General features: G+C 36.3%; 1 protein-coding gene across 3 annotated transcripts; it reads right to left on the minus strand.

The window, feature by feature from the left end:
• On the minus strand, positions 1-13,940 carry LOC120772960 (facilitated trehalose transporter Tret1). Of its 3 annotated transcripts, none has more exons than XM_040101875.1 (5): positions 13,340-13,940; positions 2,169-2,244; positions 1,595-1,756; positions 1,272-1,523; positions 1-1,190 (listed from the first exon to the last, which is right to left on the minus strand). In XM_040101875.1, the coding sequence occupies exons 2-5, from the start codon at positions 2,212-2,214 to the stop codon at positions 271-273; spliced, it is 1,380 nt and encodes a 459-aa protein (XP_039957809.1). In that variant the 5' UTR covers positions 2,215-2,244; positions 13,340-13,940; the 3' UTR covers positions 1-270. The 3 variants fall into 3 exon arrangements, with proteins under 3 accessions (XP_039957809.1, XP_039957815.1, XP_039957802.1); XM_040101881.1 differs by lacking the exon at positions 13,340-13,940 and adding an exon at positions 6,116-6,301; XM_040101868.1 differs by lacking the exon at positions 13,340-13,940 and adding an exon at positions 6,116-6,301 and having other exon boundaries at positions 2,169-2,364.
• Positions 13,941-18,609: the final 4,669 nt, after the last annotated feature.

Consider the following 18,609-nt stretch of genomic DNA (forward strand, 5'->3'; position numbering starts at 1 on the left):
TTTTATTGCATAAATATGTATATATATTTAAAATTATTTAATAAATTCATCTAGAAGTGCTTACAGACTATAAATACTTTTAAGATTACATATAGTAGGTGTGCGACAAAAATACTTTTTGAAGCGAATTCATACAGTAACCCATAACACCGCACTGAAAGGCGCCTCACGTGAGGCTATCACCATTATAATAAGGAACAAAGAGCATATAGAATTATGCCCACATAGATTCACACATTAAATATCTCACATAATCCCTTATTTCCCACATTAGTTGGATCTTTTTCCGTTCAATTTGTCCTGAATTTGTTGCAGACTCAGTCCCTTGGTTTCGAATAAAACGAAAAGTGTGAAGAAGAATGCTACAACACAGAAGATGCCAAACAACCAGAAAGCATAGTATGAGCCCAATGCGTCCAGTGCGGGATACCAACGTGTTACTACAAAACCAAGGATCCAGCAAGTGGAGGCGACTATCGAAGACGCCACTGACTTAACATTGGCTGGGAACATCTCGCCCAAGACAGCCCATGGCAGTGGACCGAAACCAATGCAGTAGACAATGTTGAAGACAACTAAAGCTGGTACAGGTAACCAAGTGATACTGCTGGCATCACCCACTACTTGCTGTACGTAGAAGAAAGCTCCCAATGCGGCCAAACCGACGGCCATGCCGAATGCAGAAATCAATAAAATCACTTTGCGGCCCAAACGATCAGCAATGATGGGTGTCATACCAGAAGAGCCAACTTGAACTGCACCGATAATGATGGCGGCTACGGCAGGATCCAAACCGGTGTCGGCGCTAACGAAGATCGACTGGCTATTGAAGAGCACGACATTGATACCGGAGAGTTGTTGGAAAATAATCAAACCGGCAGAGATGATGAGCGCCTTACGATTGCCCGAATTCCTAATAAGATCGACAACGGTACCCCTATTAGCCATAGCCTCCTCGACTTCACCCTGAATTACGGTCATCTCATCTTGTACAACATCCATGCTTTGACCACGCAAGAATTGGAGTGAGTTCAGGGCATCTGATTTTTGACCTTTACCAGCGTAATAGTAAGGACTCTCCGGCATGAAGAAGAAGATAACATCGAAGACAATCGGTACAGCTAAACAGCACCACTGCAGTGCTACGTACGAGACATATGGACCAATAGCGTAAACATACAAAATGCCAGCTGTAAAGAAAAATAATATGAGTATATACTCCATCTGGCAGTGGAAAAAGCAAATAAAGTTTAACGTTTAATGATACTTACAGACAATGAACAATTGCATCAGAGAGCCAGTAGCGCCACGTACGGCATCAGTTGCAATCTCACCAACGTACATTGGCTGCACTGTCATGACAAAGCCCACGCCGAAACCTTGTATGAGACGTCCAAGATATAAAATCCAAACCTCACTGGCGACCATCATAAGAATGTAGGCGAACACAAAGAATACCGAACTTGAAAGCAATACCCATTTGCGGCCAATTCTATCGGCGAGTGGACCAGCAACGAAGGGCGCTAAAATAATGAAAGTAAATAAGTAAAAGTTGTTCCTAAGCCCTAAATTAATTCGCAAGCACTACACATACCTATTAAAGCACCCAATGCCACGAGCGATGAAATCCATGCGTCCTCTTCTGTGGTGATGGGACGATCGAGTGGTGAGTCAGTTGGATCTTGCGCCTTCAGTTTCGGGGACATTGGTGACGTCCAACCGAGACAAGTGCCCACCGCAAAGGCTGAGATATTTGCTGTAAAATTTCAAATAATTGCACTTTAGTTGCATAAGTTATTCACAGCAGAGGGCGATAAGTATGTAGATAACTCAACAAAATGACGTCAAGAATGACTATCGATACACTTAAGTGGGCTTATAAGTACCGGCAGCGAGAGTTAGAACTAGGATAATTTGGCGGATAATTTTGAGTAGACTTTTGTTGTTTTCAATGGGTTGTTTATTAAGCTCGAAAAGTGCTTTGCCATAACAACATAATTGAAGCACATCTTTAAGAAAAAATTTCGATCGGACAACAAGAGAACAAAAGTTCTTTGTAATGTAAATAAAGATCTTTTAATTATCGGATTTTTTTGCCACCTTGCACATATTTAGTTGGAATCCTTTTTCACGGAACTTTTTTTTTATTAATTTCGAGTTTTACTCACCAGCAATAGCGGCGATGAATATCCGTATGGTCTTCACTGGCTCCATTCTGGTATTACGTGTAAATCCGTCGCTTATCTGAAAAGGACTCACTTCACTGTACTTGACTTGTGTGTGTTGTTCTTGTGAACTCATTAGTAGTAGAGCAGAGTGGAATGTATGAAGGCACAACGGCGTTTACTAGCAAAGCGCTAAAAGCTGAAATGAGTGAAAGACACATTTGATGATGAATTGCTTATATGAATTAAATGATCATACGCTACAGACAAACATACATACATACTTATACATATACAGGTATAGCTAAGTGTTAATGGCTTGCTAATAACGTAATGTGATCTATGCAATTAGCGCTAGGGCTGTGAAGTCATCACAGTTTTTGTTACAATTTTAATTCAATAAAATCGAGTGAGCAACATGTTTTTATGTTGTTAAAATAATAATGTTAATTGTGATGTAATTAAAAAAAACAACAATTTAAAATTAATTAAATTAATTGACATAATAACTAAAATTGATTATGATAATGTTCTTTTTCTTTTTCATCAAAGTGAGTAAATGACGTAACAGGCTAGAAATCTAACTCGCAGTTTATGCTTCTAATTTCGGATTTATTAGTTTATATAAATTATTTCGCTTTTATCCCTAGAGATTTATGGAAAATATCTGTTGACAACTTCTAACTCAAAATCTTATGATAGTTTTGTGCACTCTTATTGAGTTGAGTTTATTGTCAACTCTAATTGAGTTGAGCCTTCTTATCTATCAAGTTTCGTAGAGCACAAAGATTTCTTGATCATCATTTGATAAAGTTAATTGCGCCAAATGATTAATTGAGCACAATTAGGGGCTAAATTGCTTCAGTTCACCTAATAGGCGATTATGGAGCTGATAGGGAACGCTATACAAGAAACTGCTTTAAATGTGTGTTTGGGTATTGTAAATAATATGCATTAATCACCGTGAAGCCGCCTTAATATTGTTTACAAAAATTTGTTTTTCTCAGGGATATTTCCTATGTTGTTTACTTGCAGCTAAAGGTAAGCACTAATTTGTAAACATAGATAAGGAGGGTCCAGCACTCAACAATAAAAAATAAAGCATTTCTGAATTCTAGTTTCAGCCAGACGCCAAACGGTTGGAGCACGTTTGGCTACTTCACAACAAAAAACAGTAGCAAAATTTAGTGTCGCCTTATATTGTCGATTAGATCTAGCGCCGGTTAATTCTGTTATAAACTTTCCATGGAATATTGTAAGACTTTTATTTACTGATTTGTTGTGAATCAGCTGAAAGATTTCCACACTACTCATTCCATTGATAAAGTCCAGCGGTGCCGTCAATGACGACAGTGACCATATGCTCAGTTGATTTCTTTCTAGCATTAGCATTCGTGATAAGCGATAACAACAAAGGTATGCTTACTCGATTAAGAAATAAGAAAAAAGCAAATACTTATGAAAAAGACAATAAAATTAAAATTGTGTGTGTTAAACGTCACAGCCGAAACGATGGCAGACTGATAGGCTATCTGTGCTTGCCGCCAAAATTATGTGCATGTGTTTGCACAATTGTTGGAGCTGCTGAAAAACCGGTAGTTTGTTAAACAGTTGGTGTGCTGCCTGCGTGACACTTGACACTCACACATAAACCAGATAAGACGATAAGACACACACATAATCCCATTAAGCTGCTGTCTGCTGAATAATGACTGGCTCAATTATTATCGCGAATTAAATACATGCTTTGCACATCTATTTTATGCCTCGCGAGCAGACAAAACAAATAGCACAATGCTTAGAATTCGCTATTCTGGAGTAGCTAGTCACTATTTTTGGAAAATATCTTAAAGACAATATAATTTGCGGGATTAGGTAAGCACATAAGTGGCAAAGTAATGTCGCGGCATTAAGTGCTTCGTATTTATCTAGACTTAAAGTTAAGTGTTGTGTACAAATGCTTTAAGTGATATTAGTTGAATCTGTCGTCCAAGTTACGCGTAGCCTTATTCTCACAGTGTCAATAACTCTTTTATTGCTGTGTTAATTCTCGAACACGTTTTGTGTCTGCCATCGATAAACACACATACATATATATTAGTGAATAAGTGTATTAACGCGGTTAATCGAACTGGACAGTCACATTGCCACTACATATCGATATGGAAAAAATCCAAGGCGATAATTTTCAAGTGCAAACATATCCGTACAAACACTGGTACGTGTGTATGTGTGTAACGCAAATCACTTACAAACAAGCTCACATGTCAACACGGCAGATACTTATCTACAAGTCTATCGATAAATTTGTGTGTGTGTTTTGCCGGCAGTGACTTCTGCGTAATCGCTACTTGTTTCCGGACTACCTGCCATGCCATACTATGGTTGTTGTTATTAAGGCTGCTGACTCAGCTAATGATTGACGTGTTCGATTGACCGAAAATTGAAATGTTTTTCCATTGTTTTTATTTATGTTTTTTTATTAGCTTGCGAGTATGCCCGTTATGCGCCAACAACACTTGAATATGTACATACAAACACAAAAAGTCGCCAAAAACGCAAATCGGGGAAGCACTGAATGGAAATTTTTTACCGCCTAGCGCAGGGTCAGGCATGCGCAAAATCAACAAATTTGCTTTGAACATCTACATACTTGTATGTATGTGTGTGTCAGAGTCTGGTTTGCGTGTGAGGCTGCTTGTGCGTCCGTGGCATTACTAATGAGACAGAGAGGTAATAAAATGATTGGGTGTACGCTTTTTGACGAGAAACTAAATAAGCTAATAGTTAATAGCCAAACACTGATTTATTTATGAAAATGTGTAGCGCGTCATTATGTTTGAAATACATGCATACATATTTACACATTGGCGACATTTGCATTTTTATAAACCGAATTCCTGTGACAGTTGGCCTAAATTTGATGGTTTTGAAATCGACGCTACTTAAAATGTACACACTTAAAATGTAATCAATTTCGGAAATTTTCCGTGGAAAGGTTTAAAAAATTAACTAGTCTATTTCTAGTGTAGCGAATCGAACAAACCACTGGTATAATCAACGATGATAGAAGGAGAGTTAAAAAAAGTATTTATAATTTTATTTAGAAATTAGAAAGAAGTAAGTTTTAATTTAGCAAGAAATCAAGTATAAAAATTTTGATTCAAAAATACATACATACACATATTTAAATTTTGACTTTTAATGCAAGTTAATATTCACTTTTAATTGTAACTAATTTAAAATTTTACAAAATATAAAACAGACTTCCAAACATTTCACTTGTTTATTAGGCGAGTTAAAAAAAATATTTTTGGTTATGAAAACTACAACAAAAACGGCATTTTCATGTTTTATCTTGTCTCCAAATATTTATATATTCGGCTTTTTACTCAATTAATTTCACTTTTGTTTTACTCTTCTGGACTTAAATCTTCTTCTTCTTCGTCTCGGCTTCCGGTTTTGAGCACCTCATTACCGTTATTTTAAATTGTTAGATTGGCTACGGGCAAAACAATTGCTTGTGGGCGTTTAATTTCGCACGCTATGCAAGCAGAATGCGGTATATGCATACCGTTACACCACATATCACTGAATATGCATATCTACATATGTATATGCAAGCAGTAGCAGCCTGGCTCGTCCGCGTGTGCAACGACTATTTAAGCATTTAAAGCAAGCAATTAATTCCAGCGCTTAAGCTTGGATATTTCACACGAAATTGAGATGAAAGCAAGCAGATGCCTGAAGATAAACAGCAATTAAAGAGCGAAGGCATTTGCCACAAAATTCGCAGTCAACGAAAAAAAAAACACCCCCGACTTTTGTCGCCATTTGAATTAAGAAAAAATGTTTGGATAAATTTAAAACGATAATGAAGCATTCACAAGCTATTTCAATGGAAATGTGTATGCAGATAATTAAAAGTTAAAAAAAAATAGAATTCTCACTTTATTTATATCCGTGATGTGCACTTATATCCTGTTTTGAATTGTCAAAATGTTTACGATAATTCGTCTGTTAAGGTCCTTGAAGCTGGTAATATTCGTCGTACACTTTTACTTTACTTTACTTTGTACTTTTACACTCACAGGACCACCCTTGTGTGGCCGCTATTCGGAACGTAATGATTGATTCGCTCCAATTCGGACGCAATTTAAAGCTTTTTCGACACATCCCGCTATCAATAAATTGTGCCATATATTGTAGACTCTTTACATTGCGTCGATGCAGATTAAAACGACGCGATCATTAACGATCGTATTGCACGATCTTGCCGCCACACTATAGGCCACCTATTGTCACAAGTACCAATTGTTAGTGCTTATCAGTGAGCGCACTAGTTGCGACTGCGACGTTGACTGCGCTGTCGCTGCATACAAACCAACGGGCACACATAAATGGCATCCAATCAGCGATCGCTTGGCATATTCGTCAAGTTCAATTGGACCGAAGCAGCGATAAGCGTGTGATAAGTGAACGCATGTATGTTTGTACGGATATAGGTATGTATGGTGAACTTGTTCTTCTGATAATAATTATGCGCCTGATTATGCGCAGTAGGTGAGAGCACTCATAATACATATGTATGTATGTAGGGTGAAATGTTGAGATTTGAAGTTGCACACGTTTCAAGCTTTCGACAGTTACTGACGTATTTTTTCAGTGCGACCAAATGCGAAATGGAGAACTTCTTGTGTGCGAGTAAACCGGTTATGATATTCGGTCGAAGCAAAGTGGTTGTTGCCAAAATTTCCATTGGAGGATAGGTTGACGTATGAGCTGATTTGATGAATCAACAATCCCACAGCCTGAACTCAGTGCGAATTCCGCTCGTAACATACAGTTAGGCAATAGAAAATTTTGCAACGGTGATTATAGTAAGGACACCAGTGGCTCAGTCGAATCTTCGTCATTAGCACTTGAGTTAATTGAAATGGTTGAATATTTATTAATACCATTTATACATCTATGATATACATATATACAAACATGTACATATGTATATAACCCTAACTTAGGTATTATCAAAATTTTGTTATAAACGTTGACAAAGAAACTCTTAGGTCTTCTGTACGAGGAAAGTCAGACTGCAACTGTTTTCTTGAAACTCTAGAAAGGAATCTAAAGAACGTAATATACATACTAGCTTAAGTATCGAGAGGTTTTCCTAGTCCCATATATGTAAGTGACTATTGAATATTCAAGAAACGTCTTTGAAAGCATTAATCTATTCGCGGGAAGTTGAAAAAAAAATTTAATTAAGCAACAGAGAGTTTCAGTTATTAATATCACATATTTACGTTGCTTGCTGAGCAAAACTATCAACGACTTCAGGAAGCCAAAGTTCGTACCATCCTATGGGGCCTTATAAAACTTACTAACGCTCGGGTGGTAATAATATGTATTTCTGAGTTAAAAAGGTGATTAATATTCTAACTTTGCGAAGTATTGTTGCTTTGGAAGAGACAATTAAATGATTTATATTTGTTTTGCAAATAATTATAGTTCAAACGATTAGGGCAGGATTCATAAAAGCTTCTTTGTAATTAGTTTCTCGGTTGGGTGAAGAACATAAATATTTAGTTTACCGACACACACAACCCCTAATTTCAGGGATTATCAAGCCACATCTGTCCACTTGCTACGACATATGCACATAATATGAATGTAGTTGTAGTATTTATGTTGCCTCGTAGTTTTGTTTGAATGTTTTAAATTTCGCTCCATCACTATCAATACAGATTTTATTTTTTTTTTTGTTATTTTGAGTTTGTACCTATGAGTGACACTATTCGTTGGATTCCGTCCTCCAGAATTTGACATGGGTACCATGTGGTTGCCCACTCTTAATCAAGAGCGCATACACTCATTATAACTCAAGTATGCTGTCCTGATATGCAGCAGCTGGTGATAAGAAATTAAATGTTTTTTCGGCCCATTATTCAGCAATTTTTCCAAAAAAACAAAGAATTCAATATTTTTGCCCCGATAATTTCATTTTGCCATTCATTCAATTGAACATCAGATTTGGCGTAATTTGCCGAGGGTGGGATTGTAAACAATTCGCTGATTGAATAGCTGAAGTAGCGCCCATACTATTTGCAAAGCACTCACCTGCGCTGGCACCAATACTATTATGGCAACAACAACAATTTGGGTGATGCATGCAGCAATTACAGAATATTATTTTTATTGTAATATGTCGGAATGTGTAATTGATTGCAGGTTGTATATGGTGTAAATGGTGCATATGTACTTGTATGTGTGCCAAAATTGTAGCGCTTACAGTGATGGAGCACGTTTGCTTTGTAGAAACAATGCAATGTCAATCACGTGTTTGACTTATTGCCGCATTTTCCGCTACTACATAGCGCCGATAGAAATATTTTTACACATTTTGGGCTCTTTATATTGATCACATATTTATTTATTATTGTTTTTGGCAAAGCAAAAATAAATATATTTTCCCAATGATGGGAAGGCGAAGTGTTTATGTTACGTTATATTTAACTTATGTTTTCGCAGGAAATTCTTTGGTACGACATGAACTCATCATTGCCGCCTATTTCAGTAGTTTCCGTTGAGGTAATATTTAAGTGTCGTGGCGCCCACTCAAGTGCTTGCGCAATAGTCGCCATCAGGTGAGAGGCAATTAAGTGCGTTATTCATGCAATTCAATGCAACTGACTAAGTGATAAGAGTCGAATAAAAACTTATTTATTCCCTTCATTGAAATCAGTGTAAATAAAAATATATGTGTTAATAGTAATTTACCGGTTAAACCATATTGGGAAGGGGGAGAAAGAGGCTCTTGGGTCTCTGGGCATATCTTAACGATTGACGAATTGTCATAAAAAACCTTTGAAAACGTAAATCTATTAGCAGGTAGGTGTCATCATTACTTTTTCGCGACAGAGTTTGCGAAAATAGTTATTAAATTCAAAGTCGTACCATCCTTGGGCTACCTTAAAAAACTTGTAGGCTCTCGGAATGAAATAATTTGTGATTAATACTCTTCTATCAAGTCCTGGGAAATATAGTTGCCTTGAAAGAGCAAATTAAATAAAATATTTTTGTATTTTAAACGATTCATAATAATCATCATAGTTTATTGGTTTCTTAAGTTAGAAATCTAATTCAATTCGGAATACTACATGAAGCTAAGCCTTTCCCAACTTTGTCTTCCAATGCGCTTTGCTTCATTCCACTGTCCTGATGCATTAAATGGTTTGAACAACTCAACCTATCGCCTTATCTGATCTTTTGATCCATGTTTCTCTAGGCGAACATGTTGTAAAAATTGTAGAGTGAAGATAGGAGTTTCCTTACTGTCTGCTTAGCTAAAAGTGACTTCGAATGGCAAGCGTTGTCTTTCATGGCTGGCTTTACCCTATTTACCCTAAATCTGGCCTCTAAGTATTAGCCTAAGTCGTACACTAGTTTAGGAATGTGGATAATATTTGTATTTTATATATATTATTTCTTTTGCATATCTGTGTGTGTGTGGTGGTCTATTCAAAGGCAAAAGCTAAAGTTGCTGCTTTGTCGGTGGTACGATTTCTTATCTTTGAATGTTCGAAGCATTCCTCTTTTTCAATAAAGCACGAGAAATGCACAAGTAAGTACTTGTTTTGAATGCTTCAGGGAGCAGGAAGTGATACGTTATTATTTGAAATGTACTTGAATTACGCTTCTTTTTATACGAATTTAATCTGTAATAAGTACTTGTAGATATATTTATGTGAGTAAAATGAGCATCCCGATCTTGATCACGGTTTCCCGGATACGAAAAATTTAAAATATTTATGTGTTTATGTGCTTGAGAGACTAAAGAGCAACATCTATAGATATGGCATATCTGCTGGTGTCATTCCACATTTTTAGACCCAAGCCAGTTTAGTTTAATGCGTGTCGTGGTTTTATATGCAGTTATTATATTATATATAAACTATATTTATAATAAACTAGTAATTAGCTAATCAAACATTGAATTTGTTGCGGTAAACCCCTTCGAAAAAGTGGAAAAAATATAATCGGGAATGTATAGAATGTCTTTGACCCTTACAATGCTTAAAATGTAGAATTCTATTTAAGCCTAGATTTGCTATATAATTATTAAAAAACCATATATATTTTGTATTCAAATATTTCTAAAGCTATATGGTGTTTCAAGCGTCAAGTTCTTATGAATTTATGCACGTACAAATACTACATATACATATATTGAGTTAAAAATTTCACAACGCACTCTATTATTATTTCGTTGTAATTATTCCAAAAAGGTGAATGAAAGCTGGTTTTTTGTTCAATGTAATTTATAGAGCCACTGTCATATTAATTGCGCTTGGGACTTTTTCAAAATGCATGGCTTATAACCTTTTTAAATTTTATGATATTCAAATCCAGAATTTTAATTGAATTAAAGCTAAATTTGCACATCTCAATTTATTTCAGCTTCTAACTTTTTGTATTACTGCCATTATTTTTATACCTATGGCTCGACGATATTGCAAAATAAATTTATTCATTTGAAATTTTTAAACAAAATTTTGAAGTGTTTCACCTAAATAAATATAAATATTGCAGACATAAACAAATTTCTAATGAATATCATCTATTTGGGAAGCATGAAGCATGAGTTGAGCCTAGTAGAACAAAAAAAGAGCAACAGTTATAAGACCATAAGCTCTTGTGCCGTTTGCTAAGTAGTCGTACTTAGTCAGTACTTCTTTGCAGAGCTCAATTTTTGACTAAGAATCTTAAGTGAGTCCAAAAATTCCCGAACTATCGAAACTAAAGCTGTTTCTAGCAGTATGAACAGCAGGTGTTAAATTGTTCTCTCAGAGGCTAAGAAATCAGTTTTCGAAATTAACTGATATAACAACCCTAGTAATATGGTATTGATATTTAAATCTGGCAATGAAAAATACATTTGACTGATACTGATTTTGGATTGTTACATGTTTTTCAAAAAAATCTAATTTTTTATGACCCTATTCAATTCTACAACATCTCTAGAATATTGTCCTAAATTTTCAAGTTGATCCGAGCAATAGTTTCGGAGATACAGCCTTGAGAATTTGTGCGTTCGAGGCTAGCTGGGCTAGGTGCGTCGATTTTATACGCATTTTTCTCGAAACTGTGTTTTTAAAATCAATAAGCAAGATTTATCGAGAACTACTTGACCGATCTTCATGCAATTTTACAAAGGTCTTTGAGATACAATTCTTAAAGACTTTGACGAAGGATTTTTTTGATTACAATTATTTGAAAAAAGAAAGTGTTGCGAAATTTTCATTTGTTAGTAAAAATGTCTACAAAAATACAATTTTCAGTTATTTTTTTGTCCTTCGTCCAAGTCCTCAGTTAATGTTTTAACTAAAATACGTATTTTTTAATTTACAAAACTATATAAAAAGTTATCCTGCCAACGCGGGCGCATAGTTTTTCCAAGGGATCACCGGAAATGGCGTCACAATGCCCAAGTATAAAATTTTTTTTTTCCAAATATTTCAAAGTTTTAGTTTGTAACAATAAAAAATTCTGGTAAAATATTTCATTTTTTTATGAGAAAAAAATTGTTGAATATAGCTTGTTTTTTAACCGAGGAAACCCTGTAGCCTCTTATTTTAATTTTATAAAATTAAACATACATTGAAACTACAGCCATTTTTCCGAAACTTTTTAAAATTGTCGAGACTAAAAAATAAATACTAATAAGAGATAAAACAAGTAAGGAAGGGCTAAGTTCGGGTGTCACCGAACATTTTATACTCTCGCATGATAAAGTGATAATCGAGATTTCATTATCCGCCATTTACATATTTTTCAAATACCGTATTTGTGTAAAGTTTTATTCCGTTATCATCATTGGTTCCTAATGTATATATTATACAGAAAAGGCATCAGATGGAATTCAAAATAGCGTTATATTGGAAGAAGACGTGGTTGTAAACCGATTTCACCCATATTTTGTACATGTCATCAGGGTGTTAAGAAAATATTATATACCGAATTTCATTGAAATCGGTCTAGTAGCTGCTGAGATATGGTTTTTGGTCCATAAGTGGGCAACGCCACGCCCATTTTCGATTTAAAAAAAAAGCCTGGGTGCAGCTTCCTCTGTCATTTCTTCCGTAAAATTTAGTGTTTCTGACGTTTTTTGTTAGTCGGTTAACGCACTTTTAGTGATTTTCAACATAACCTTTGTATGGGAGGTGGGCGTGGTTATTATCCGATTTCTTCCATTTTTGAACTGTATATGGAAATACCTGAAGAAAACGACTCTATAGACTTTGGTTGACATAGCTATAATAGTTTCCGAGATATACATATTACTTTGTAGGGGGCGGGGCCACACCCACTTTTCCAAAAAAATTACGTCCAAATATGCCCCTCCCTAATGCGATCCTTAGTGCCAAACTTCACTTTAATATCTTTATTTATGGCTTAGTTAAGACACTTTATAGGTTTTCGGCTTTCGCCATTTTGTGGGCGTGGCAGCGGGCCGATTTTGCCCATCTTCGAACTTAACCTTTTCATGGAGCCAAGAAATACGCGTACTAAGTTTCATCATGATATCTCAATTTTTACTCAAGTTACAGCTTGCACGGACGGACGGACAGACAGACATCCGGATTTCCACTCTACTCGTCACCCTGATCACTTTGGAATATATAACTCTATATCTGACTCTTTTAGTTTTAGGACTTACAAACAACCGTTATGTGAACAAAACTATAATACTCTCCTTAGCAACTTTGTTGCGAGAGTATAATTATATAGTTGGAAAAGAAATCAATTAATAATTTTGCGGTAATTCACAACAAATTTCACTTTTATCATCCTATAGTTCTAGCATTTCTAGCAATTTCTGTATGTAAGAATAAGTACTGTTATTATTTTCTAAGAGCGAAAACAAGTTTAAATAAATATTATTTACGAAGAAATAAATTCAAATAAATAAAGTAAATAATATTTACTCACTATGCATTTACTATATGAATAAATATATATGTTGATATGTAAACATATAAACAAACGCATAAAAACAATTGTTTTTTACTGCTGTTTTTCTCGACTTGCCAAATTGCTACTTACCCATTGTGCTTTCATACATTCCACTCGGCTGCACTCCGCCCCACCACTTTGCTCCACTTAACTATACTCACCACTCAAGTACGCGCCTAGCACAACAATTTTCCACACAAAACCAAAACACTACTGCTTTACAATAGCACAATAAAATTAATTTGTTACAAAGAGGAGCAAAAAAATCGACTGAACAAAATAAATATTTAAATTGCACTTAGGCCAACTAATGAGGATCTGCAATTTTTCTATTTGCTGCAATAGTTTAACAATTCACAAAAGGCCACAATAACAGAAAGCAAAGCGAATAGAAAGAAAGCAACGAAAATTGTGACGATTCACTGATTTGTTGAACCACTGACGCAAAGATACACTGCCGTTCCGAACGTTTGACGCAATCTGAGTCGCTCCACGCAGCGTTTATCAGTATTTGTACTATTTTCGAAAATTTCTACAAGGCGACGCCACACGCACATATACACGCTTCAACACGCACACTATTAAAAACAGGCGGTGGAAAGCAAGAGTCTTCATGACATTCAACTCTCAAGTCTTCATTGACGCGTTTCTTTTCCTTTATCTTCCTTTATCACAGCGCTAAGTAGTGCTTATGTACCGCAACGATAAAGTGTGCGCTGACGAAAGCTCTTGTTGCTGCAAGTGTTCGAATTGTCGCGCTCAAGATTAAACTAAACGAAAGTTGGGGCGTTCGCACATATGTATAAGCCCGGCTGCTGCTTAAATTTCTATCGCCCGCGCCTGCGGCTGTTGAGCTTGGTGTTGAGTTGAGTTGTGTTCGAACGGCGCTGCAAGCTTTGTGGGCTTGCTTTTGTTGTATTCCGCGCTTACATTGTACCCCATTTTACTATGCTCATACTATCGTATGCTCGAGTAGTGCAAGTTACCATGTGAGTGTGTGTGTGCGTTAGTTTGTAATAAAGTGCGCGTTTGAGTTGGTTCATTCCAGCTGTCATTTGGCGCAAATAATTATTTAAGCTGCTGTTTTTAACACTCTTTTACTTTACTTATTATTGTTGTTGTTTATTTTTCGTACTACTAAAAAAAGCGCTCAAAGCTTTAACTATTATTATATTTTGGTGCTCACCTTTAGACTGAGTAGAGTAGCGTGCAAATATACCGACAGACATGGGGTTTTACATATAATTCAATTTAGGTATGCACTGCCCCTGACGCCATACATACAATCATACAAACGTACAAATCTGAGTAGGGCAACAAAAAAATTCGTGGAGCGTGCTCATAAGCAATTACGAGCAACAAACTTTTCAATTTGTTTACAGGTGATTGTACACAATGGGGTGTCGGCGCATGTCTGTGTGCGTGTGTTTGTGCTTGTAACGGTAGTTATTAACGCTAAAATCGGCTGGCAATCGTATGCGATTTAGTTTTGTTGCTGACTTAGTGAATTAAGCGAGTTGCAACGAATGCATTGCACTGAGATGACGTATGCGCCCTGACGTACCCGCAGATAACCTGCACCAAACATTGACTTTGTTTTGATGCACTCTCACGATCGAGGCAGTTGGACTTTGCGTTCTTCAATGCATATTTATACTCTCGCAACAAAGTTGCTAAGGAGGATATTATAGTTTTGTTCACATAACGGTTGTTTGTAAGTCCTAAAACTAAAAGAGTCAGATATAGGGTTATGTATACCAAAGTGATCAGGGCGACGAGTAGAGTGGAAATCCGGATGTCTGTCTGTCCGTCCGTCCGTGCAAGCTGTAACTTGAGTAAAAATTGAGATATCATGATGAAAGTTGGTACACGTATTCCTTGGCTCCATAAAAAGGTTAAGTTCGAAGATGGGCAAATCGTCCCACTGCCACGCCCACAAAATGGCGGAAACCAAAAACCTATAAAGTGTCTTAACTAAGCCATAAATAAAGATATTAAAGTGAAGTTTGGCACTAAGGATCGCATTAGGGAGGGGCATATTTGGACCCAATTTTTTTGGAAAAGTGGGCGTGGCCCCGCCCCCTACTAAGTTTTACGGAAGAAATGGCAGAAGGAAGCTGCACCCAGGTCTTTTTTAAATTGATAATGGGCGTGGCGTCGCCCACTTATGGACCAAAAACCATATCTCAGGAACTACTAGACCGATTTCAATGAAATTCGGTATATAATATTTTCTTAACACCCCGATGACATGAAATATGGGTGAAATCGGTTCACAACCACGCCTTCTCCCAATATAACGCTATTTTGAATTCCATCTGATGCCTTCTCTGAATAATATATACATTAGGAACCAAGGATGATAGCGGAATAAAACTTTACACAAATACGGTATTTGAAAAATATGTAAATGACTGATAATGAAATCTCGATTATCACTTTATCAGGCGAGAGTATAAAATGTTCGGTGACACCCGAACTTAGCCCTTTCTTACTTGTTTCTATTAATTCACTTCACAACTAAAACTACTTCAGCTATGAAATAAGGCTTATGAATAAAATATTTGACTAATAGAACATATTAAAACAGATTATGCTAATTTCATCTACATAAGACAGGAACGATAGGCAGTTATTGCATTTTTAATAGCTTAAGCATAACAGTTCCATGGACAATGCGGATAGTTTTTCTCTGATGTCTGATCTCTGATATTCCGGGCGTGTGGTCACGCCCACTGAAAAAAAGTGTAAGAACAAATGCCCCTTTGTAATTTTCCTATCAAGGACTTTCTGTGGGCGTGGAAAAAGCTTAATGTGCGCATATAAATTAAACTCATCGATTTTTAATTAATCAAGGACTTTCTGTGGGCGTGGAAAAAGCTTAATGTGCGCATATAAATTAAACTCATCGATTTTTAATTAATCAGATAAAAAAACAAATGGCGAATTCGTATATATCGCTGAATCTACCACTTATTTGCTACTTAAAAGTAAAAGATAAATTTGCTGCTCTCGCAGTGGTACTTTCCGTAGTATAGTTTCTTATCTTTGGATGTTTCATTCAGTTCTTTTGGTTTTGTGAACAAAACCACGAGGAAGGCACGTGCGGGTATTTTGATTGGCTAAGAGCGCAGGAAATGATAAATTAATATTTTAAATGTACTGTCATCATTATACGTTATATATGGAATTTAATCTGATGTACTTGCAGAAATATTTAAGTGGGTGTATTGAGCATCTTGATCTTGATTAAAACTTCAGTTATGAAAAATAAAAAAATTGAGATCGTCCACTCTTCGGCAGGCTTTTGAGTAAAATCACCAGTTTCCACAATTTAATTGTACATCGTTCATAGATACTGTATATCTGCGGGTAAGCGGGAAAGTAATGTAAGACAGACAATTGTAAGACATTAAGAATTTATATAAAGTTGTTTTCTCAACGACTGCTGAGTGATGTTTTAAAACTTAGTAAATTTTGATTAAATAGGTTAAATTCAGGTATAACCGAACCGAACAAACGAAATGCGTCTTTTTGTGCGTTTTTTCAAAGACGTCGGTTCTTCTTGGAGCTTTTCAAAAGCCCATAGCGCGACACGATGTTTGGGAAGGTCAAGCGGCATCAGTTCTTGCACAAGCTCTATTTTGTACGCTTTTAATGATCTCGACGTAAACTGCGCCAAGTCGTTCCATATGTAAGTCCGAGTTGCTTCGAACGGCGCCTAATCGACTCTCCACGGTCTTTGTGTACACTCTCAGCTACGGCTGCTTTATTTCCTTCTCTGCGCGATGGACGTGGTCTATTCGATCGAATATTATCCAATAATTAATACTGGCTCTCAAGATGGGTGATGGTGTTGCGAATAGTACGCTCAGTAGGCCGATTATGTTGACCATGTTTACAGAACGTGGATTGTCGTAATAAAGTTGAACGATTTGTAAAAGTTGTTCAGGCCCAGGTCGGTCCAAAATGAAATGCCAACCAATACTGACCCAAAATAACATGACAGTTTGACACGATTCACGCGTGATCTGTCAAAAAAAAGGCTATTGAAAAAAGTAACTGCTGCCAATATTTTCGGTAAAAATCCGCTTTAGGTGCACATACTCGTTTTCTGGTGACTTAAAAAGTTAGGTTTCGAATACACCAATTTTTCCATAAGATGGCATATTTTAGAGGCAATATTTGTGTAATGCTTTATTATAATAACTTTTCGGTTTATATTCAATAAAGTGTAATAATAATATGATATTTAGATATATGAGAGTTAGGCGTCATTGTTGACTGATTTTGCCAATTATGCAGAAGAATGTCATAATAAACCTAATTGGTTGAAATTGGTTGTGTGGTTCTTATATACAAGGCCTGTCGCAAAAGAAACAGGACTGTTAAAAAAACAACAAAAAATTAATATTCTTCAAAAGTTATATTTTTTTATTAAAAGTAGTTTCCTTGTGCTTCGATACAGCGTTTAGCCCGGTCAATTAGCATTTGAAATGAGTGTTTAAGGTCATTTTTCGGAAAGCTCTTGAGAATATCGGTCGTCGCCTTTTGGATAGCTGAAATGTCCTTAAACCAGTGTCCTTTCATGGGCAAATGAAGTTTTCCAAATAGGTAAAAATCACAGGGTGCAAGATCAGGTGAGTAGGGTGAGTGATTAATGGTTAATATGGAGTTTTTTTGGCAAAAAATCAGTGACAAGCGTCGACCGATGACACGGCGCATTATCGTGCAACAAGCGCCAGGACCCTGCCTCACGGTATTGTGGTCGAGCACGACGAATGCGTGACAAACGACGCTTCATAACACCAAGGTAAAACACTGCATTAATCGTTTGGCCAGGTGGGACGAACTCTCGGTGTACAACACCCTCGGATTCGTAAAAACAAATCAGCATTGTTTTTATTTTTGACTTCTGAAGACGACCGACTTCTGATCGTCACAGAGGTCCTCACGATCTTCTTGGAATCGCTTACACCCCTCACGCACATTACTACGGGATAGGCACTGATCGCCATAAACCTTTTTCATCATTTGAAATGTTTCAGTAAACGTTTTCCCAAGTTTAAAACAAAATTTAAAATTTGCTCTTTGCATTTTACGACCGTTGACCAAAAGCTGCTGTCACTTTTTGATCGACAACATCGATTGTATTGTATCGATAGTTATTCAATTGTCTTAAAATTTTTACGAAATGTCAAAAAGAGATCAAACTTTTTATTTTATATACCCACCAATAGGTGGCACCACCAGAAACAGTAATATTTAAAAAGTTCTGTTTCTTTTGTGACAGACCTTGTAGATACATATAGCATTTCACCTGAAGCTTGTTCAATTTTGATACCGGTTGCTTTGAAGTGCTCCTGTATACCAAGGGTAATGTGTATCAAGTCTCAACAAGACTTTACTTAAATCATCTTGTCATCCTCTC

Source organism: Bactrocera tryoni, chromosome 1, assembly GCF_016617805.1.
Source record: "Bactrocera tryoni isolate S06 chromosome 1, CSIRO_BtryS06_freeze2, whole genome shotgun sequence".
NCBI lineage: Eukaryota > Metazoa > Arthropoda > Insecta > Diptera > Tephritidae > Bactrocera > Bactrocera tryoni.

Excerpts from the sequence above, each read along its gene's own strand:
- LOC120772960 (XM_040101868.1), bottom strand. The coding sequence starts at position 2,301 with ATGAGTTCACAAGAACAACACACACAAGTCAAGTACAGTGAAGTGAGT. Across the intron at positions 1,757-2,168 it reads ATTCATCGCCGCTATTGCTG|CAAATATCTCAGCCTTTGCG; the intron begins GTGAGTAAAACT and ends GAAATTTTACAG. Across the intron at positions 1,191-1,271 it reads GATGCAATTGTTCATTGTCT|CTGGCATTTTGTATGTTTAC; the intron begins GTAAGTATCATT and ends TTTTCTTTACAG.